Source organism: Eleutherodactylus coqui, chromosome 3, assembly GCF_035609145.1.
Source record: "Eleutherodactylus coqui strain aEleCoq1 chromosome 3, aEleCoq1.hap1, whole genome shotgun sequence".
Taxonomy (NCBI): domain Eukaryota; kingdom Metazoa; phylum Chordata; class Amphibia; order Anura; family Eleutherodactylidae; genus Eleutherodactylus; species Eleutherodactylus coqui.
In genome coordinates this window covers 304,454,669-304,479,438 of record NC_089839.1, presented here as the reverse complement: position 1 = coordinate 304,479,438, position 24,770 = coordinate 304,454,669, and the positions used below count along the sequence as shown (strand labels likewise).

The 24,770-nt window shown below is 43.9% G+C and overlaps 1 protein-coding gene across 1 annotated transcript in view; it reads left to right on the top strand.

Annotated features, from left to right (window-relative positions):
* Positions 1-24,770, top strand: part of ADGRL4 (adhesion G protein-coupled receptor L4) — a 160,053-nt gene that overhangs the window by 92,410 nt on the left and 42,873 nt on the right. The window contains exons 10-11 of the mRNA XM_066597834.1: positions 4,643-4,822; positions 10,029-10,232. Coding sequence (XP_066453931.1) covers positions 4,643-4,822; positions 10,029-10,232 — 384 coding nt within the window. The remainder of the gene's footprint in view (positions 1-4,642; positions 4,823-10,028; positions 10,233-24,770) is intronic.

Below are 24,770 nucleotides of genomic sequence, written 5' to 3'. Positions count from 1 at the left end.
CAAATGTGTTAAAATAATGACAGCAGGGGTACTTACCCATCCTCTGCCCCAGTGATCCAGCGCTGCAGCCCTGTGGTCCTCCAGGTCTTTGTTGTGGAATGGATACCACCTGATTGCTGCCATTAGGTGCTGTTGTCCTGGCATCATGACTCCCAGATAGAGTTGCCACCTCTTATTACAAAAAAGTATTGGTCAAGGTAAAAGAGGGTGCGGTTTGGGGGTGTGGTTAGGGGCATGGCTTAAGATGTATGGTTATGCCTTCGTTATTATAGTGGCTTCAACTAGAAATTGTGCCACCTTCAGTGTCGTCAATAGTAAGAGTAGTTATAATACCCCCAGAGGAGGCTCCAATAGTAACAGTCCCACAGTAGTAATAGTTTCCCCAGAAGTGGACCCAATAGTAACTGCCCACAGTTGTAATAGTAGCCCCAATAGTAATAATGCCCCCTTGAATTGGCCCAATAGTAACAGTGCCCTCAGTAATTACCCCAATAGTAACAGTACCCACAGTAGTAATAGTGGCCCTAATAGTAACAATGTGCCCAATAGTAATAATGCCCCCAGAAGTGGCCCAATAGTAACAGTGCCCTAAGTAGTTACTCCAATAGTAATAGTGCCCCCAATGGTAACAGTGTCCCCAGTAGTAATAGTGGCCCCAATGGTAACAGTGTCCCCAGTAGTAATAGTGGCCTCAATAGTAAAATGTGCCCAATAGTAATAATGCCCCCAGAAGTGGCCCAAAAATAACAGTGCCCTCAGTAATTGTCCCAATAGTAATAGTGCCCCCAATAGTAATAGTGCCCACAGTAGTAAGAGTGGCCCCAATAATAACAATGTGCCCAATAGTAATAATGCCCCCAGCAGTGGCCGAAATCGTACCAGTGCCCTCAACAGTTTACCCCAATACTAACAGTGCCCACAGTAGTAATATTGCCCCTAGAAGTGGACCCAATAGTAACAGAACTCCCAGTAGTGGCCCCAGTAGTCATAGTACCCCTAATAGTAACAGTGCCCCCAGTAGTGGCCCCAATAGTAATATGGCCCCCTCCTTGTGCCCTACCCACCCTGAACCTGCGACCAGGCAGCAACCCCACTCCATCCAGTATGTCATACAGGACGTAGATACCAGGAGGAGCGGTCAGGGGTCACAGCCTCTGATTACAACAGCCATGGCCGGACGGGACCTGGACAGAGTGAGTGACATGCTGGATGATGGAGGGTTGCTGCCGCAGGTCTTCTCAGCTGACATTTTTAACCGGCCAGTAAAAAATAAATACCGTCACCGAACTTTAGACTTGATTACCTGCCGGGCCGGTGACTTACCCGCCAGGTGCCAACCCTACTCTCAGGTAAGTACCTCTGCTTTTGTTATTTTTACACATTTAAGGCTCAACTTAATAAATGATCTGGCACCAGACCACCCCTTTAAATACTGTGACCCTAGTGGTAGCTCCACTTTCGACCACTTGGGGCAGAGACGCAGTTTGTTACCCCAGCCCTGTATCTACACAGTAAGCCAGACTTGGCTTGTTGCCCCAGCGATACCCCTGACTCTTGCTAATACTCTATCAGTACAGCTGGTAGCTGTAGGGGTTAAATCAGCGGCGCGTTAAGAAACCTGTTGGCGTTCCTTTCCACCTCAATGGTGATAATAAAAACAAAATTAAACGTATCCCATAGAAAGACTTGAGAAAAGCGCCGCCGCCTCGTAGATCGCTCTGTCTCTAGATAGGTAAATAATCCTTATTGAATTACCGCTGGAAGAACGTTCAATGTATATAATTACAGACTTTCTGCACAATCCGATAATTATATCAGCCTGGCGGACTATTATAAAGTGGCGTACAGTACGGCGCTCTAAATCACAGAGCCGACACGACTAAATTAGAATTGTCTTTAATGCTTAGCAAAATGAAAACAAGCCCGTTGTCTGTTTACGGGCGCCATCGGCTAAAAGAGATAAGCGAGTATTAATTCCGGTACCACGAATGCACGGAGCGAGATGTATATTTGTCTTCCTATTATACCGCCGTACCGTGAGCGCGCTCCGCGGAAACGCTGTAATTCCCATTCCGGTAAACACGATTCTAGTTATCGTTGTAATTGATACATCTTATCTTTCATTCGACAGTTGCTATGGCAACTTGATTCGCAATTCTGGAAGTTTAAAAGTGATGTTACTGCAGAACTGGAGAGATAACACTAGGTGGCGCTGTAGTGTATAGAAGTTGTCCCTCCAGGATTGGAAGAGAGGGTCTTCTTTATTTCCAGGAACAGCGCCACTCTTGTCCATTGGCTACTTATGGTAGTGCTGCCCAGTACTGCTCTCTGCAGTACCAAACACAACCTATGGAAAAGGGTGGCGCTGTTTACAGAAACAAAGAAGACCCCTTTCTTTCAAGTCCTGGACCCCCTCTTTAAGGGATCATTCACACGGGCATATCCAGGTTTCGGTCCGTAAATACGCAGCGTAATTCACAGTACAAAATGTGCCTGTTGCCTGCGTATTTCAGCCCTTCCCGTATACATAGGCGCGGCAGGACACGGACACTTTTGTGCGGACAATTTTTGCGCACGCAATATGCAGCAAATAGAACTTATTGATTTCGAAGGGCTCATTGTCACGGTTATTTTTTGCTTGCACGGAAAAAAAAAGGGACATGCTCATCAAACGTCCCCATAGGAGTCTGAGAGGTGCGCAAATGCGCACATATGCAAAACGCTACACATACCCGCGAACGCAGCACTTCGTAATTCCCCCGCCCGTGTGAATGAGCGGTGCCTGCGCAGATATGCTCAGTATTTGCGCAGCCACGGGTGCAATATACACTTCTTCCCTGCGCAAATACAAACAAGTGTTTTTGCGCTTACGTTCGTGTGCGGCCGCCCTTAGCGATCATTGTTTTTGAGTGCAAATACGCAGGTTTCATTCACTTCGGTGGCCTAGTTCAGTGCGCAAGAAACACGAAAATAGGGCGTGCTGTGTAAAGATTTACGCGACCAAAAGTCACGTGAAAAATACGCAAATTTGAATACCCCATTGAAATGAATGGGCTTTAGGGATTAAACAGCCGGCGTGATTTCATCCTGCTATGCGGGGGACAACCCAAGTGGCAGCTAATGGAGCACTCATATTGGTTGTCAGTGTAAACCAATGGGGCGCATTCATTATAGAATATATGGTACGTTCCAAAATTGCAACTTTTTTCAATTTTACAGCAGGCCCTGCAGCAAGTTTTTAGTGGGAGGGGCCTGGTATTAGGGGGCGTGGTCTTATGGGCTGTTATATTTGCTATAATATACGCTAGAAACACAATATAGCAGAAACCTGCACCGACTTGGAGCCGTCAGAAGTATTAGGAGGGGCGAGCCTCTTAAAGGGTCCGTAGCAAAATTACAAGTTATCCCCCTTCCATAGGATATCTACATGATGGGGGAAAGTGAGCTGATTGGTAGGAGTCTCACCGCTGAAATTGGGGTTCCCATATCCCCCGTCCTCCTCAATGTGGGATTACTGCACCCCCCGCAGTGAGGAGATGCAATGCAGCGCTGATCGCACAAGCCCACTAGTGCTCCAGTCCAGAGGCGTAACTTGAAGCTCCCGGGCCCCAATGCAAAACTTGTAACAGGGCCCCCAACTGTAATGCTTTATTCATACTACTAGGCTTACTATATGGAGAAGAGAGAACTTATGGGCCCCCTAAGGCTCCTGGGCCCGGGGGCAACCGCGTCCCCTGCATCCCCTATAGTTACGCCCCTGCTCCAGTCACTTTCAACAGGACTCCGGAGACACTTGAGCGGCGCCCACTCGGGTATTCCCATCAGCCCCATTGAAAGGAATGGAGCGCCAACTACTCATGCTCGGCCAGCGCTCCATTCATACTGACATCACCGCGGGGGGAGAAGTGACCCCACCATGACAGACAGAAGAGGACATGGGGCCCCCGTTCTGCAGATTGGCCTTCCTGGGACCCTGAATAGCACATTTTCTACTGAATATAATAATGTTGCGAGATGTTGTGTCTTCTCAACTGGTCAGATTTGGGTCTGAAGAAGCTGGGGGACAACCGGCAGACGCTGAGCCTGGGAAATACATGCACACAGCTATACAAAGATGCCATATGGCACTTCTAGAAGTCGGTGGAGCCATACTGCCCCCGCGCCTCCTATGTCTATGGAATCTGTTGTGCGCGTTTCATGAGACGCCAAATTACAGCTACTTTATATGGAGATAGACCCCCTCCATAATCCAGTGCTGTATGGGGGCACCAAGACCATCTACAGGACCGGGGCAGCAGGGACTTCATGCGCCAATGTCAGGTGGCTTCTCAGATACAGGAACGTCGGACTAGATTGGTTTAACCCTTTCTTGTTCAGACTTACCTCGCCCCGCCATAGCTGTGTATTGTTCTGGGTCAGGCTCGGGCCACACCGGCTCCACTGGCAGCCACAATCAGAACAAGGCCTGGCTGCATGCGGTGCGGTGGAAAGTCCTCGAATTATAAGGACCTTCCCTCCCTTATTCCACGCCCTTACTGATGCGTGACCCCATATATGTTTGAGGGATATTTTTAGGGGAAAATGTATTGAAATCTTCTGTGTATCAATTTATCAACATTCAAAAACTTTTCTACTTTTGCAGCCGTCAACGGAGACAGAAACCGCAAAATGCGCCTTTTGGAAGTACGCAGCGGAATCCTTGCAGGGAGAGTGGTCCACGGACGGCTGCGAGGTGGAACATTCCAATACCACCCATACAAGTTGCGCCTGTAACCATCTCACTCACTTCGCTATTCTGATGTCATCGGCGAGTCACAACCAGGTGAGGTTCGCCAACCGTCTATGGCATAGAGCAGTCAGAAGAGCCGTTCCTTGCGCCAGACTTACACGGGCGAGTGTGATAGCTGGGATTTCTATGCGAGCACGATTCGTTTTTGCGTGAAAATCATATTGCGGTACATTTGAGCTTCACGTACGTGAAAAATCGCATGTTGCCTCAATAGGAAAAATGTAAAAAACGCATTGCAAAAGCCCGCAACGGAGCGCCGTCGCTGATCAGGTGATGCTACCTCTATATTACCTAACCGGCGGTGGAGCACTCGCTAGCGGTTGCTGCTTGGCGGAGTGCGCTGTGCTTCTAGTGCTCAGTATATGGCGCTGTGCAGGCTGAAAGAAGCTGTGAATCCGCAGCTGACTCCTACAGCAATGGCGCAAACTCTGCTGTGGTTTTTGATGCGGAAATGCTGCGGATTTTGCCTCAGAATTTCCCGTTGTGGAAAATCTGCAGCATTTTCGCCAAAATCCGTGCCACGCCGAAAAAGAACATGCTGGGATTTTCCCTCTGCAAGTTTAAAAAAACGCAATTGATTTCTGCTCGTGGACACGGAAAAGCGGTTTTCTATAGCATGTCTATGGGTGGTATTTGCTGCGGAGTCTGGAGGCGGACCCTTGTGTGCATTGGGCCTTACGCACATGCGCAACTTTTTTTGCCTTGCAGCGCTGCAAGGATGGAAGTCCCAGCATGTTCCCTCTTTCGGTGTCCTGCGGAGCGCCTTGCCCTTTAAAATACATTGCATGCCCCGTATGCCGTGCGATTGTGATGGGAGGCGTTTGACGGCGTGATATCGCGCCCGCCGTGTGAATGTAGCCTTACATGGAACTCCTATCGGGCTAGTAGGAGATGTAGTTGGAGCCGCTAATAGAGGACGGATTTAACCGTTTGCTAATGCGGATGATAAAGCGCTGACGTCGGCGCTTCTCTAATTCTATATTCCTAGCTTTAAATAAATAATGCTTCTCGGCGTTCTCTAATTATCGATCCGGTAAAACCCAATCACAGACCTCATATTATTCTCTCATTGGTGTCTGCAGAGATTACTTTCTACTTAATAGGAATGGATTTGAGGCCTCGTGGAGTCGATGAGTTCTCATCCATCTCCGCTTCTGCTTACGGCTTCTTTATTCTGCAGTTTCGTCAGTTTGATCCTCCCGTCTTTAAGTGCTTCTCCGGCGTAAAACCTACAACGAATCCATCTTCTAATCGCAAGGCAACCGTTACGCGGCTGTGAGAGGAGGACTTACTGAGCCGCGTCCGCTGCGGACGGAGGAGGGGTCTCTCCTCATTATGTTTAGGGGAAACGTGTCGGGCATTTCCCACGCCGGACTTAGTGAAGCATCTCCCTCGCTGCGCACTTAATACATGGAGAAGCCAATAAGCTATTAAAAAAATGGTTATAGGTGGCCTCACACAAGCGCATTTGCGGCCACAAAATCTGCACCCACAACGTGCAGCAAATAGAACCCATTGACTCCAATGGGTTCCTTTACTCAGTGTTTCTCAACTCCAGTCCTCAGGACCCCCAACAGGTCATGTTTTCAAGATGGCCTATAGTAAGATCACTGGTAGCAATGTCTGAGGCACTGACAATAATTACATCATCTGTGCAATACTAAGGAAATCCTGAAGACATGGCCTGTTTTGGGGTCCTGAGGACTGCTCTATTTTTGAGGCAATTGCGCACCAAAGGCCCCGTCTGCATGAAATCACGCATGGAACTGCGCAATTTTGCAATGCTAAACAATACCACCGGGGCCGATTAGGTCAGATGACCCGCCTACCGAGTCAGCTGACCCGCTTACTAAGCAGTGAACGCTGTAAAAAATACAAACCAAAAAAAAAAAAACTGCCCAGAATTGCAGATTTTATAAACCTTGCCTCTAGAAAAAATGTACTAAAAAGCAATGAAAATGTTATAGGTTCCCGAAAATTGAATAAATAAAGAAGAGGTCATCTTGCAAAAATAAGCCTTTATAGAGCGCCATTGATCGAAAAGTAAAAATGTCCTGGCTCTTGGAACGCGGCAACGCAAAAGCAGATCTTTAAAAAAAAAAAAAGGTTTTAGTGTACAAAAGTAGCAAAACATAAAAAAACTGTATAAACTTGGCATTGCCGGCATCATGTTGACTGGGGGAAGTATTTATTTTACACACTGATGGCTTATTTACATGAGCGTATATAGCCTTCCATCTAAGCAGTTCCCTCTCCCTCATCTGTTGTTCTGCCTCTCTCCTCCACTCTGGCGTTTGCAATGGGAGGGGGCGGGACAGGGGTGGAGCTAAGCTCCGCTCTGTCCCGCCCACTCCCATTGCTGGCTGCTGACAATGGGCTGGAGCTCAGCTCCGCCCCTGTCCTGCCCACTTCCATTGCAAACAGCTTGAGGAGAGGAGAGAGGAAGAGAGCCAGTGAGTGGCAAGGAAGGGGGGGACTGCATAGATGGAAGCGTATATCGGCCGGCTGTGAAAACGCCATCCGATAAATACTTGGGTAAATGAGCCCTGAACGTCACAAAAATGAAATCCAAAAAAATACGTGGTAGAATTCCCCCCCCCCCCGCCCCTAAAAAATGAATAAAGGTTATAGAAGACATTATATGTCACCAAAAAGGATGGCATTAGAAAATACAAAATACAACTTGTCCCACAAAAAAAACAAGCCCTCATACAGCAATGTAGGCCGAAAAATGAAAAAGTAATGGTGTTAGGAGTACGATGATGAAAAAACTCAAACATCAGTTGGTCATTGAGGTGCAAACAGGCTTCGTCACTAAGGGGTTAATGCAACATAATAACCTAGCATGTAAGAACGAAAAAAGACAGAAGTCCATCTGGTTCACCCCCCCCCCCCCCCATATATATTGATGTTATGTTTCTTAAATGATTAGTCTATGGTAGACGTTAATGCAGTAATAATATCATGTGATTGTCTTTACGGTTTCTGATTGGTTGAGATAGCCTTGACTCTTTTAGATTCTCATTGTAGTGATGCAATGACTAAGGGCGATAACGCTGGAAACACATAGGCGCAGGGTTTTATACGCCATTGGAACGGTTTATATGAATTAAAGAATAAAAGCTGTATTTTAAGGAGGTGCTGGAATTGTATGCGCTATTTTGGAAACACTTGGGGTGGTATGATGACACAGATGTCACTGCTGAACAAGAAACTTTATTAAAGGGACTGTCTACTTGTATATTATCAATGGCCGGTCCATTAATAGTAGATCAGTGGGGACGCCCGTGCAGGGCTCCTCTGATCAGCTGTACATCTTGCTGGTAAGCTTGTGCACTAGTGTGATTTTTGCAGGGAGCTGACATCTCTGTTTACAACTGTAGTGGTGAGGCCTTGGTATTACAGGCAAAGTTCCCATTGAAATGAATGGCCTGTAATACCAAGGCCTCACCACTACAGTGGGAACAGCGCTGTGTGCTTCCTGCAAAGCTCAGCTCAGTGCATCAGCACACTGGACAGACAGACAGCTGAGCATTGGAGGTCTCGGATGGCAGACTACCTTCATTTTGCTATAGATGGACTGTCCTAAGGATATGCCATCAATAGTTGACAACCCCTTTTAGGAACAGTTGCACAATGTTTTTGAGTGGTTCTTAAGTCAGGGTCGGGGACCTCACCTTATAACAAAGATCCTACCAAGTGACTGTCAGTTCTGAGGCTGTCCTACTCTACCACTATGGGTCTCTAAAACTCTATTGTCACAGCTTGCCCTGCTTATATTGCGCTGAGCCTCTTTAAGTACCCATGGCGGCTACCCCACTACTTTTCACACTATCAATAGCCTTCAAGGTCTCCCACTCCCTACCCACCAGATTCTCTCTGGATGGACTTAGCCTACTGCTCTGCACCACACCCAACAGGTCCCTGTGGCCCTAAACCGGGTCCCTGACACTTCGTCTTCCTTTTCCATCTTAATATGCCCACATAGTACCTACCTTATCTGGAAACACCATGGTGCAGCACTCACTGACATCTGTCGTACCTTATGCCAGTGTTGACCCCTACATTATGTTACGTCCAACCTGGACGCACGGGATCTGTCACTCGCAGATCTACCAAAAATGCAAATAAACGACAAAACAAGAATAGAACAAAAGTAGGGGAAACCCTATACAACCAAACCCTGGGAAGTGCCCTGCCTGAAAGCAGGGTGATCGCCCCGATAAGAACGGCCCCAACCGCGTACCTCGGCCCCTAGTTCACCCTACATGGGGAAAGGAAACAAAACCAGAAAACCAAAATAATAATGCAGACAAATGCAGCACTTAGCTTTAGCTGCAGCAAGTACTGAATGATCCAGTTGGAACCTTCTGACTGCCAGCCCAGTAAGGGAGAGACTGAGAATCAACGTCAGTTCAGCTCACTATCAGGCCAGGTTAAGTAACCCTAGAATTGCCCCTAGGTGCGCACCAAGCGTATCACACCTGATACCACACCCACTGAGGCAGAAGATGTCGAAACACATCCAAAACCAGTCCCAGACTAGGCAGCTATTCCAGAACCGCCACAACACATGGGATGTGTTGACACCGCACTCCTCCTTCTGCAGACTGACCACCAGGAAACTATTAGAGGGGGGATGACCAAAGACAGGCGATCCTATGTCAGCGCTAGAGTAAGATGCGCCAAATTTATTAAGAAGCACACTTTTGGCCAGTGCATGCGGCAGAACAGCAAATCTTGCATTTATCTGTTACATTGTAAGAGTCACGCCTTTCCCAAAAAGCGTCAAGTTCGCTATAAAAATGGAAAAAGTTACAAATCTTTTGCATAAATTTAACACGTGCCAATTTTTTTCCACCAAATTCTACTGCAAAAGCATCAATACCCCCAATCATGTATCTCGGTGACCACGCTGCGCTACACAGCGGCCCACCGGCCAAGATTGACTCAAGTGGGCAGTAAAGGCGTTTAATTCAAGTAGGGGCAACAGTGGGGACTCACCAATAGGGGCGAGGAGAAGGCGCCAAGAATGCCTTACGGGGAGGATGAGGGTTACCCCCCTACAGACCGCCGCTCTATATCATATACGAATGCACAGCCTGATTATTATTACCACAATCAACAAGTCCGCGGTACGGCGGTGTTAATTGTATATTGCAGTCAATCGTTAAATCCAGGTCGAGTCGCCAGCCAGGTTCTGCCTCATCTTGTTTATTCGTGTGTTTGTCTCCTCTAGGTGGCCACTCATCACAGCGTCCTCACACGAATCACCCAGCTTGGGATAATCATCTCCCTGATTTGTCTCTCCCTGTGCATTTTTACGTTCTTCTTCTTCAGTGAAATCCAGAGCACCAGGACGACAATTCACAAGAATCTCTGCTGTGCCTTATTTTTAGCCGAGCTGCTTTTTCTCGTTGGGATAAATATGACCAAAAATAAGGTACCGTAAACCGAATGCTGCACGTGTGACTGGAGCGCGCTGCGGGGGCGCTGCAATATCTAAGACGGATACTTGGTGATATTGTGTATCAAACATGAACGACAAGTAATGTACCATTGTGGTAGATAGATAGATAGATAGATAGATAGATAGATAGATAGATAGATAGATAGATAGATAGATAGATAGATAGATAGATATGAGATGGATATGAGATAGATAGATAGATAGATAGATAGATAGATAGATAGATAGATAGATAGATAGATAGATAGATAGATAGATATGAGAGATAGATAGATAGATAGATATGAGATAGATAGATAGATATGAGACAGATAGATAGATAGATAGATATGAGATAGATAGATAGATAGATAGATAGATAGATAGATAGATAGATAGATAGATATGAGATAGATAGATAGATAGATAGATAGATAGATAGATAGATAGATAGATAGATAGATAGATAGATATGAGATAGATAGATAGATAGATAGATAGATATGAGATAGATAGATATGAGATAGATAGATAGATAGATAGATAGATATGAGATAGATAGATAGATAGATAGATAGATAGATATGAGATAGATAGATAGATATGAGATAGATAAATAGATATGAGATGGATAGATAGATAGATAGATAGATAGATAGATATGAGATAGATAAATAGATATGAGATGGATAGATAGATAGGAGATAGATAGATAGATAGATAGATAGATAGATAGATAGATAGATAGATATTAGATAGATAGATAGATAGATAGATATGAGATAGATAGATATGAGATAGATAGATAGATAGATAGATAGATAGATAGATAGATAGATAGATAGGAGATAGATATGAGATAGATAGATAGATAGATAGATATGAAATAGATAGATAGATAGATAGATAGATATGAAATAGATAGATATATAGATAGGAGATAGATAGATAGATATATATATATATATATATAGATAGATAGATATGAGATAGATAGATAGATAGATAGATAGATAGATAGATAGATAGATAGATATGAGATAGATAGATAGATAGATAGATAGATAGATAGATAGATAGATAGATAGATAGATAGATAGATAGATAGATAGATAGATAGGAGATAGATAGATAGGAGATAGATAGATAGATAGATATGAGATAGATAGATAGATATGAGATAGATAGATAGATAGATAGATAGATAGATAGATAGATAGATAGATAGATAGGAGATAGATAGATAGATAGATAGATAGATAGATAGATAGATAGATAGATAGATAGATAGATAGATAGATAGATAGATAGATATGAGATAGATAGATAGATAGATAGATAGATATGAGATAGATAGATGATAGATAGATAGATAGATAGATAGATAGATAGATAGATAGATAGATATGAGATAGATAGATGATAGATAGATAGATAGATAGATAGATAGATAGATAGATATGAGATAGATAGATGATAGATAGATATGAGATAGATAGATAGATAGATGATAGATAGATATGAGATAGATAGATGATAGATATGAGATAGATATATAGATAGATAGATATGAGATAGATAGATAGATAGATAGATATTAGATAGATAAATAGATATGAAATAGATAGATATGAGATGCATAGATAGATAAATAGATATGAAATAGATAGATATGAGATGCATAGATAGATAGATAGATAGATAGATATTAGATAGATATGAGATAGATAGATATGTGATAGATAGATATGAGATAGATAGATTGACAGATACCCAGACTCGCCCAAGTTAATTTGGTAATTTACCTTGTATTTACCAGGTATTTTCCTGTTTGCATGGAACATATTATGAAGTCATGGTTACTTCAGGGGACCCCAGGAATAAAATATGTATACACATAAAGGAGCATTAGATTCTCCTCAGACTGCATGTACTGATGTCCTTCTGCAGAATCTGCCACCCCTTTTACTCTCCTCACTTTTTACCATGGTCATGACAAATTTGACGTTTGTGCAGTATGGATGTGTGTTATCAGTTACATTACAGAGCATGTCTCTTACTTTCACATTTAGAATTGAATAATCAAGTTGTGACCCCTTTACTTTTCTTATTTGGGAGCTAAAGAATGATTGTGCCAAATGTCATGTTTGTACGACACAAGGAAGTTAGAGAATTAGTGGTGAGTCAGTCAGTCAGCGAGGGCTTTCGCCTTTATCAAAATACTAATAACCACCTATCTGTGAGTGATGAGTGACTGAGTAAGTTACATGTGATGATGTCACCGTCAAGTGATCAGTCACCGTGGCTCTGAGCTCCACCCCTCTTCACATGACTTTAATATTATCACAGGTCCTTCGTCCCTGTGCAGTGAATGAGGGATTACGGGCGGACTACATCCTCCACAAACCCCTGTGGCCTCAGTTGCTATGGATACAGCAGTACTCAGTCTGGCAGTTTGTAGCTGGTTGTCAGACAGCTGCACACCTGTGTGGAGACTCCAATAAATGACACCTCACAAATGTCCACATACATGGCTGGCGGTGTCAGGGTATTTCTAAGTACAGCACCAATCAGGCCCACCCCACTTGCCCCGCTGCCGGCGATAAGAAGAAAACACCACACGGAGGTCTGGTATCGTTCCTCACACGGGGACATGGCTCTGCTTTATTACAGATTACATGAGATCTTATACCCTTTGTCTCATCACCAGCAATGGGTGATGGGCTGATAACCATATATGGGAAGTCCGGATTTCCGGCCTGAGACAGTGAAAGCAGTCGTTATCTTGCTACGGCGCCTCTGGCTTATGTACACAAAATCACGTATTCAATTAACTCCAGTGCAAAGAATCACCCACTCAATTCTAAGAAAGCGGCCAAGCATGCATTCTCCATATATGGGAAGTCCGGATTTCCGGCCTGAGACACTGAAAATCATATAACAGTCATTATCTTGATACTGGCGCCTCCGGGAAAACAGCCAAGTACACGCGGCCTTCGTGTCTGGTTCGGTATCATCTCTGAATTTCTAGAAACATCTCTCTCAGCCTTGCAAAGCCTTGGAATATCTGATGTTAAGGCAACAGATTAAGTTTTTTCTTATTTGGAATTGAATAGAACTTGCATATAGGTATAAAAGCATAAAGAACATAAGGCAATATATACATATACCCTCACAGCGGTGCATACTGACCAACAACATTGAAGCATCGTCCTTCACCGCTATCTTCACATCTCCTGAATGTGATATCATGTCATCTCCAGTGCTATTGCCACCAACACCAGTTAGCCTTCATCTAATCATGAACCATTTCCAGTGTTGAAACAAACCCTTGCTGTCGTGCAAACATGTCACCTCAGAGGGTTCAGCGCCGCCTTGAAGCTAATGCAGCTTACATGACACAGCGACAAGCCACGATTTCACCTCAGCCACCAACTGAAGTTTGTAAATCTCGTGCAGTTCATATGCGAAAGCTGCGAGTGAACATGTCTCCTCAGCGAGCTGCTGAGGTTCGTAAATCACATGCAGCTCATATGCGAAAGCAATGAGCCAACATGTCTCCTTATTGCCGCCACTCCACCGTCAGGGCTGGCGGTCCTGCTACTCACTCTATCTCCTTTATCATGCATCATAGTAGGGGATTTCACACTCTTAGGGCCTTTTTTCAGATTATTGTAGGGACTAGTAGTAGTGGTAGCTTTACTATGGCCGATTAGGGCATATAATATCAGGACATTGGCTTTCTTCTCAGCCTAGATGTAGCTATGGCTTCTTATTTGTGGTCATTATACCTTCTGTTATCATAGCTCATCATGGCATCGTCCCTCAGATAGTTTCTCGGTCCTGAGGGCAATGCTTTGTAAGGGTGCTATATGTCTCAGGCACCCTCCTTTTATGATAATAGACCTAATGGTTCCTGATGAGTTGTAAGTCTAACTGAAACACGTCGAACCACCCTGAACCTCCTCATTTGTTTGCATGGTCGGATCCCTTCTCTGAGTCTTTGACCATGCTTTGAACTCTGACACACTCTTAAGAGTTCTCTACATTCCATTTTTTTACTACAACTAATCTTCTTCAGCTCTGACTGGAGAGATATATTGTTCGGCCACCCCAGCTGGTTCAATCCACTAAACAGGATATATCAACATCAGTCAAAGCTCCAGGCTATCCCTGGGTTCTGGCGTTACTGCCTACAGGGTTCATTTCTGTTAAATCAGATACCATCCCATTCCGTATTAGAGATTTAATTTTGGCATGGGAGTGACTGATTAGGCAACCAGGACCGTATCCTAGAGGTCTCTGGTTGTTATTACCCTCTATTATAGGAGTTGTATGACTGACTCTCCCATCTTTCCGGAGTTCTCTCTTTTGGAAAGACTACATTGTATGGTAGCCCACCTTGATCCACTTTTGTGGTATTTTGCCTGTTTTGTTAGTCTTTAGCCCATAGTTTTTAGATAAACATTAGGAAAGGTTGAATTTTAGGGCACTTTTTCTGGGAATCTGCAAGCTGCTGAAGTTCGTAACTCACAAGGTCAACAAAATTGTAAATAATGGCAATAGCTTAATATTTCCACAGAAATAATTTGACTAACTCCAATCCCTTTCACTATATTATATTAGTAAGTGGCGCCACCAGAAACACTGGTACTGGTATATATAGATAAGACGCAATGTATCAGGAGTTTTGGGTTGTTTATATAAATACAATGTATCAGGAGTGTTGGGTTGTATAGAGATACAATGTATCAGTAGTGTGGTGTGTATATAGAGACACATTGCATCAGGAGTATTTAGGTATGTATAAATACAATGTATCAGGAGTGTTGGGTTGTATATAGATACAATGTATCAGGAGTGCTAGGTTGTATATAGATACAATGTATCAGGAGTGTTGTGGTATATAGATACAATGTATAAGGAGTGTTGGGGTATATAGATACAATGTATAAGGAGTGTTGGGGTATATAGATACAATGTATAAGGAGTGTTGGCGTATGTATAGATACATTGTATCAGGAGTGTTGGGGTATATAGATACAATGTATCAGGAGTGCTAGGTTGTATATAGATACAATGTATAAGGAATGTTGGGGTATATAGATACAAAGTATAAGGAGTATTGGTGTATGTATAGATACAATGTATCAGGAGTGTTGTGGTATAGAGATGCAATGTATCAGGTGTGTTGTGGTATAGAGATGCAATGTATCAGGTGTGTTGTGGTATAGAGATGCAATGTATCAGGTGTGTTGGGTTGTATAGAGATACAATGTATCAGGAGTGTTGGGTTATAGAGATACAATGTGTGAGGAGTGTTGGGTTGTATAGAGATACAATGTATTAGTAGTGTTGGGTTATAGAGATACAATATATCAGGAGTGTTGGTGTTATATAAAGATACAATGTATCAGGAGTGTTGGGTTATAGAGACACATTGTATCAGGCGTGTTGGGTTATATATAGATACAATGTATCAGGATTGTTGTGGTATAGAGATGCAATGTATCAGGAGTGTTGGGTTATATAGATACAATGTATCAGGAGTGTTGGGGTATGTATAGATACAATGTATCAGGAGTGTTGGGGTATGTATAGATACAATGTATCAGGAGTGTTGTGGTATAGAGATGCAATGTATCAGGAGTGTTGTGGTATAGAGATACAATGTATCAGGAGTGTTCGTGTTATATAAAAATACAATGTATCAGGAGTGTTGTGTTATATATAGATACAATGTTTCAGGAGTGTTGGGGTATATAGATACAATGTATAAGGAGTGTTGGCGTATGTATAGATACATTGTATCAGGAGTGTTGGGGATATATAGATACAATGTATCAGGTGTGTTGGGTTGTATAGAGATACAATGTATCAGGAGTGTTTGTGTTATATAAAGATACAATGTATCAGGAGTGTTGGGGATATATAGATACGATGTATCAGGCGTGTTGGATTATATATAGATACAATGTATCAGGAGTGTTGGGGTATAGAGATACAATGTTTCAGGAGTGTTGGGGTATATAGATACAATGTATCACGAGTAGAGATGAGCAAACCTACTCGGCCATGCCCCTTTTTCGCCCGAGCGCCGCGATTTTCGAGTACTTCCCTACTCGGGTGAAAAGATTCGGGGGGCGCCGTGGGTGAGTGGGGGGTTGCAGCGGGGAACAGGGGGAAGAGGGAGAGAGAGCTCCCCCCTGTTCCCTGCTGCTACCCCCTGCTCCTCCACGCATCCCCCGCCCCCCGGCACCCCCCGAATCCTTTCACCCGAGTACGGAAGTACTCGAAAATCGCGGTGCTCGATTGAGTAACTACTCGAAACGAGTATATTCGCTTATCTCTAATCACGAGTGTTGGGGTTATATAAAGATACAATGTATCAGGCGTCTTGTGATATATAGCTACAATGTATAAGGTGTGTTGAGACAATAACAGATACAAATAATCCCTAAGGAGAATAATAACAATAATGAAGATGATGATGATGAAAATGTATTTGATGTATACACAACACACACCACCTATAATGCATGTAGTATATATTACGGGTTTTTATGCTGTAGTTAATATTACATAATCTTTAATTTAAATCTGCAGCGATTGGCAAAGAACATAAATACATAATTTAGAAAACATTAAAGGACCAGTTGGGAGAAACGCTAGATTATTACAATATGCTAATTCTGACAAATGAATCATCCGCCATTCTAATCTACTAAGCATCTCTGTAAAGAGAAATTGCTGTAATTCATTCCCTAAATTACTTAACTACTTTAATTCCACCTTCAGGTTTTTATGCAGTGATATATTTATAGCGTCCTCCTTGCATTAAATGCTTCATGCTAATGCTCGCTGCCCCCCTGCCGTATCCCCTACTGCTCCCCTATGACCTATCTCCGCTACGCTAAGCCTAACCATATTTCATGCCTCTATTGTGCCTAGCACAGGGCTTCTGAAAACTAGACATATTGTTATAGATACCATTATGAGATGACAGATCGCACCTCGAGGACCCTGACTACTGAGCGAGACCTTCTGCCTCCATATGTGGACCACTAACATAGAAGAGTTTCCAAAAAGGAGACCGCTTCTGTTATAAAGTTCTTCCCAGTGATAGAAAATATCGGCAGGTTGCGGCTGGTAATATTACTCCACCCATTTGATTGACCAGATCCCAGGGTCATACAACGAAACCATAGAGCTGCACAGTGAGACTCATTAGGGGCCACAATCCGCGCTGACAGCGCCCCAAAATGTACTGTTCGCAATGTCCACCATATGTCACCAAACAACTAATGAGCAATTATCGTTCTGCGCAAAAGCAATCGAACGACTGTCATTGGTACGCTTCATCGGCTATCTGAACAATAGTGGCTCTATGTAAAGGTATATTAACCCCTTAATCCCCCATGACATACATTTACATCATAGAGGTTCAGGGTTTATATGGAGTGGCATTGGGAGTGGATCCATATTATGTGGTAGTCAACTGTCTTTGATAGCCAACACCTGTCCGCAGCAGCCACGATCAGCTGTAAACCCTTAAAATGCCAATGTGAATTCTGATAGTGGCATGTAAATCAGAGTTCAGGGGTCCGAAACGACCCCCCCCCCCCCCCTCTCCCCGTGATGTGATTGCGAGGTGCCCTTCAGTTGTCATCGCAGCCAGGGACCTTTTTGGAAACTACGAGGGCTGGCATTGCAGATAGCCTATGAAGTGCCCTTGTGTGTCAAATTGCAGTATAATGTAGTACTATGGTATTGCAGAAAAGATCGAGTGATCAAAAGTTCAGGTCCTCTATGAACACTAAAAAAAATGTTGAAATGATTAAAAAAAAGTTTAATTAATTATAAGAAAAATTATAAATAAAGGTTTAACCCCCCCCCCCCCCCCCCCGGATCGCTGTGTACATAAAACTCCGATCTATCAAAGTAATGCATTATTCATCCCACACAGTGAATGTTGTTAGATAAAAAAATACACAACATCAGAATTCTGCTTTTTTAGTCTCCAAGAATTTTTTTATTTTTTTTTTAAAAAGCGATCCAAAAGTCAAAAATGGTCCCAATAAAAAAGCAGGATGTGCCACAATAAACGAGCCCTCGCACAACATAAAAATAAAAAGTTATGGCGGTCAGAAGATGGCGGCAGAAAATAATTTAATTTTTTTCAAACGATACTTTATTTTTTAAAAGTAGTAAAGCAAAAAAAAAGCACGTATTTATCTTGTATTGTCACAATATAGGGCCATAGAATAAAGTTATGTCATCTTTGCTGCAGTGTGCACACCGTTGAAACAACGCCCCCCCCCCCACCCCCTGCCAAAGATGGCAGAATTGCATTTATCTTCCCATTTCACTCCACATGGAACTTTTAAAAGTTTTTCAGTACATTATATGATACATTAAATAGCACCATTGATAGTACTCCTTTTCCTCCCATGCACTCTGGGGTTCTTTACCCTAATGATCCAGTTGCCTCTTCATTTTCAGTCCCCGGTCATCAGGGCCCTCTGCTGGTCCTCTGTGCTCCTCCTCACCTGTTGCTTGTATTGCCTTCCCACCAGACGGCCTCAACCACTTTAAGGCTGCTCTCCCTGTTGCATCACTCTCTGTTCTGAGCTGGGATGCAGCTCTAAATCTCTTCCTTCAGGTGCCTACAGCGCCGAGAACTTTCAGGTGGTGGGCAGGGATTAGCCCTACTTCCCCTACTGTGGGCCTATTCTTCACAGCGACCGTGTCACTGGCCGGCGGTGGGGTCTCTAGCAATGCCTACAGTTCCCTAACCCAACTACATCAGAGGGTGCAGGGCTCAGTGGCACCATCTAAGTGGCTTGGCCATTCATGCTGTATGTGGAGGGAGCGTGGGGCACTTCCTTCACCCCATTACATTTGCCAGCCACTCCTCCGTTTTCCACCTAACCAACAGACAGAAGAAGAAAAGCCAAATGAAAGAGTTTGTTTGCACCTGGCTGTAACCACAGAGACACAAAGGTCTGCATAGGAGCTGCGTACACTAAATGTAGGGTTTTACCATTTATTTACTTTTTATGCATATATTTATTTACTAGAGATGAGCGAGCACCAAAATGCTCGGGTGCTCATTACTCGGGACGAACTTTTCGCGATGCTCGAGGGTTCGTTTCGAGTAACGAACCCCATTGAAGTCAATGGGCGACCCGAGCATTTTTGTATATCGCTGATGCTTGCTAAGGTTTTCGTTTGTGAAAATCGGGGCAATTCAAGAAAGTGATGGGAACGACACAGCAACGGATAGGGCAGGCGAGGGGCTACATGTTGGGCTGCATCTCAAGTTCCCAGGTCCCACTATTAAGCCACAATAGCAGCAAGAGTGCCCCCCCCCCCCCGCACTGTCAGCATGAAGATCGTTCTCTTCTGCCATAGCTGTAACAGCTGTGGCAGAGAAGAACGATGTTTGCCCATTAAATTCAATGGAGCCAGCAATACAGCAGGTTCCACTGAAAGCAATGGGCTGCCGGCAATCGCGGGATGAATTGTCGGGAAGGGCTCAAATATATAAGCCCTTCCCTGCAATTCATCCAGAAATGTGTTACAATAAAAATATATACCGGCGTATAAGGCGACGGGGCGTATAAGACGACCCCCCAACTGTCACCTTATACGCCGGAAATACAGTGGAGCAGAGAATAAAAATCATTACTCACTTCTTCTGACGTTCTGCGCCGCTCCTGCAGGCTGTCGCTCCCTCCTGGTCCCCGGCAGAGCATTGCTTTCTGGACGCAGTGGTTGAAATCCCCGCCTCCAGAAACACACGTGCCTTCAGCCAATCACAGCCATTCAATTACATCATTGTCATTGGCTGTGATTGGCTGAAGGCACGTGTGTTTCTGGAGGCGGGGATTTAAAGCCCTTCGTAGAGAAAGCAATGCTCTGCCGGGGACCAGGAGGGAGCGACAGCCTGCAGGAGCGCCGCAGAACGCCAGGGGAAGTGAGTAATGATTTTTATTCTCTGCTCCACTGTATTGCCGGCGTATAAGGTGACAGTTGGGGGGTCGTCTTATACGCCCCGTCGCCTTATACGCCGGTATATATTTTTATTGCAACACATTTCTGGATGAATTGCAGGGAAGGGCTTATATATTTAACCCCTTCCCGACAATTCATCCCGCGATTGCCGGCAGCCCATTGCTTTCAGTGGAACCTGCTGTATTGCTGGCTCCATTGAATTTAATGGGCAAACATCGTTCTTCTCTGCCACAGCTGTTACAGCTGTGTCAGAGAGGAATGATTTGTCTTCTATATGTTCTCAATGGGGTCGGCGCTGCTGCCGCCGGCCCCATTGAGCGCATATAGAGAAGAGAACAGAAATCGCAGATCGCACATAGGTGCGATCTGCGATTTCTATGGCCTAAGAAGGACCGTTGGGGTTCTTGAAGCGTAAAATAACTCCTAACACTCTCCCTATAGCAGCTCCGGCACCAACAGCACTTTCCCTGAACTATGTCAGAATGCATCTGTGGCGAGCCGCGGGCGGGCAGATTTTAATACTCGGGTGACACCTGATCTCGCCAGCCACTCACTGCAGGGTGGTGGTATAGGGCTTGAACGTCGCAGGGGGAAGTTGTAATGCCTTCCCTGTCTTTCTATTGGCCAGAAAAGCGCGCTAATGTCTCAGGGCAGAAAATGAAAGTAACCCGAACATCGCGTGGTGCTCGTCACGAGTAACGAGCATCTCGAACACCCTAATACTCGAACGAGCATCAAGCTCGGACGAGTATGCTCGCTCATCTCTATTATTTACCTATTTGGTCAATTCTAACAAACTTTCAATATTTCTCATTTTACTTTATGCATTCGAGCAATGATGAACTTGTGTGCAGCGATATTCATAGCCTTCCCTACAGCCCTATGGCTCACCCAGGCATCACTCGGCTGCTGTCTATTCCCTTCCTTTCAGTATATGCATATTTCACCATAAAGCATAAGCCTAACTTCCTCGTTCCCGAATCCCTCGCCGTCAGATCATTGCGGTAGAATATTTTTGGACCCTTGTCTTGCTGACTTAAGGCATCTTCCAGAAAGCAATAACATTTCCTCGAGTGTGAACAGTATATGTATTTAAAGAAGATCTTGCATAGATATGCCAGGGGAAATCAATTCCGCAGTGTGACACTGAAGACTCGGGAGCCGACGCGCACAGGAATAATTGCTTTTGTTTTATTGTTTAAATATTGGAAGGTGGTAATATTCAGGAGGCACGAGGCAGCGGTAACTAATGTTTATTCTCCCCCGGGGAAGCCGCAATGAGCGATTCCATACTCTGCTTATTTCTTACATTTCTATGGAAACTTTATGTGAAGCGCAGAATGTTTAGACTTATGTTCTGGAGCAGATGCCACTTTAAAACTTCGTCACTTTGAAAACTCCTGTTCATATTTATTGGGCTCTTCAGAAGAGCTGGAACAAATATCTTTTGTGAATGTTCTACAGATGGATTTTGTTTTTCTGCAGGAAGCAAAAAAAAAAAGTGTTACTGAGGGGGAAAAAAAATCTGCGCTGAATAAGAAGTCAAGGTTGACGCCTTGAAGGGAATGTAGAGTCTTTCTTCCGCAGATAGGAAACGTTATAGATTTCTTCCAATGGAGTAAAACTCGTTGGATGTTGTTTGGTAGGGGGGTGTCGCTGAGATGTTGTAATGTTTCAACAATTGGTGTTGAATTGAAGGTAGCAAAAAAAATAGAAGTGGGGGCGCTGTTGCATTGGGGTCAATGGGAAAGGTTTGCAGTGGTTGGTGGTGAGAAGTGGTATTACAGGTTTAAAATAAAAGTGTTGGGGGTCTCTCTGTAAATTACGTATGTAATACATAGTGCTATAACCTGATTGATTTATATTGGGCCATTCAGACCTGTGTTTTTTACATGCATGTAAAAAGATGGAGCTTGTCCTATTTTGGTGCGAATTTTGCACGTAATATGCATCATTATAGTCTATGGTTGTATAAAATGCGCAGTGAATACCAGTTACATGCGCATCCGTTGTATAAAAAATATGTGCATAATACGCATGCCAAAATATGCCCGGGTGAGTGAGCTCTTAGGTCTTATTCACACAGGCAAGTGCAATTTCAGGAAGTAAAATCTGATTGATTTCATAGCTTTTTATCCTAAAAATGTCATCCAAGTGTCATCAAACAAAACTCCCATGGAAGTTTAAAAAAAGCAGACACGTATGCCATGCGAGCGCATTCCATTTTTTTTTAATACACCCATTGACTTGAATAGGAGTTTCTGGTTCAAGAATCGCACCAGAGTAGGACATGATCTGACTTTTTTCCTGGACCATAACAATGTGAATACACACATTGACTTCAATGGGTCCAGGTTCTGTCAGTTTCAAATTCGGACCGAACGCGGATGTTAAGATTGCCCATGCAAATAAGCCATGAGGCCAAATTCATCCAAATGTATTAAAAGCTCATCCATGTTGCATCCATAAAACCTGACATTTTTGTCATCTGCATGCCCTATGTTATCATGATGCTGCTCATGTGCACTTTTTTTTACGCCATCCATTTTTCACATCTACAAATAAAAAAGCAAGAAACAGGCCCTAATTCATTTTTTCTGAATCTCTTAGTCTCAGATCTATGAGATCCCATCTTTATTATACAAATCCCCCAAATTTTAGGACATTAAAGGTGTTTTCTCACTTTTCACTATTAATGACCTGTCCTCAGGATAGCTCATCAACAGCAGATCAGCAGGATTCACTGCCCTGGACCCCAGCCGATGAGCTGATCCTGCGGCCCGCTGTCAGTGCAGCAGGGGCAGGTATCATCATAGAGGGTCAGGGCATGGACGTATTATAGGCAGCTCCACTGCCACTGAAATCAATGGGGCAAAGCCGTCTATTATACTTCCAGCCCTGGCCACTGACATGGACATCCAACTCTACTGCTCAGGGCCAGAAGTGTGATAGATGGCTTTACTCTCATTGATTCCATACTTCCAGCCCTGACCATCAATGATGTTGTCCGGTTCTGTTAAGAGCACAAACCCCAATATAGCCCAAAGATATAATGCCAACAAGGTATGCTCAGGGGCGTAACTATAGGGGATGCAGTTGCACCCGAGCCCAGGACCCTTAGGGGGCCCATAAGGCTTATCTCCTCCATATAGTAAGTCTTGTAGCATGAATACAGCATTATAGTTGGGGGCCCTGTTACAGATTTTGCATTGGGGCCCAGAAGCTTTAAGTTACGCCTCTGGGTATGCTGTACTGACTTGGAAATCTAGTAGTCTTTAGGATCTCAGAAGAATGCAAATAGAAACATTGTGTCTATAGTAGAGGAAGGAGCAAAATGTTTTGAAATGTGTTCCTAGTGGCATAACAAAGAAATACCTTTCCCTGACCTGTGTCTGGGTACTCTGCATTGCCTATCATCTTTGGGGAGCGCATCAGCTGGTTCATTTTGGATTTCTATTGGCTATCCTGAGGACTGGTCATCACTAGAAAAAAAAAACAAAAGCCTTTAGCCCCTTTCCTCCATATGACGTGAGGGTACGTCATGGCAGGGTGGTACTTCCCGCAACATGACGTACCCTTACGTCATGGGGATAGCGCGATATCATGACAGATTTGGCGCTATCCGGCAGTGGGAGATGGCTGTCACTGATAGCCGGCCTCCCGCTGCAGCAGCGGGGGTTCATTTGGAGATGTGACCTCCGCTGTTATCCCCTTCCCTGCCGCGATCTATGTAGATCGTGGCATGGGAAGGGTTCACAGAGGGAGCATGCTCCCTCTGTGACATCAGCGGGCTCTCGCAATGTAATCTCAGAGAGCCTGGCTGGTTGCCATGGTAAAAGGACGCCACCTACAGGCGTCCTTCATTACCATGGCCTATGATCGCTGTAATAAGCAATAAGGCATTGCAGGAGGAAAGTCCTGCAATGCCTTATCACAGTGATCATAGGTGCTACGGTGTAAGTCCCCCAAAGGGACACACATAGTGTAAAAAAAACCATCTAAATAATGTACAAAAAATAAAAATGTAAAAATAAATGTAAAAAACCCCCCCTCTTTTATGCTTTTTCTCATATTAGCATAAAAAAATCCCACATATTTGGTATCGTTGTGTCAGCAACGACATGTACAATAAGCTGAACATGCTTTTTATCCTGCATGGCAAAAAGCGTAAAAAAAAGAAAAGCTAAAAAACTGAGGACAAAAACCGCAATAACAGTAATCAAAACAGCCGTATGTACCCAAAATGGTACCAATAAAAACTACAGCTCGTCTCGCAAAAAATAAGCCCTCACAGAGCTCTGTCCATGGAAAAATAAAAAAGTTATAGGACTCTGAATGCAGCGATTTAAGAAAAAAGAAAAGTTTTCCCAAAAAAGGGGTTTTATTGTGGAAATGTGTAAAAACTAGAGATGAGCGAACGCGTTCGTCCGAGCTTGATATCCGTGCGAATATTAGGGTGTTCGGGATGTTCGTTATTCGTAACGAACACCATGCGGTGTTCTGGTTACTTTCACT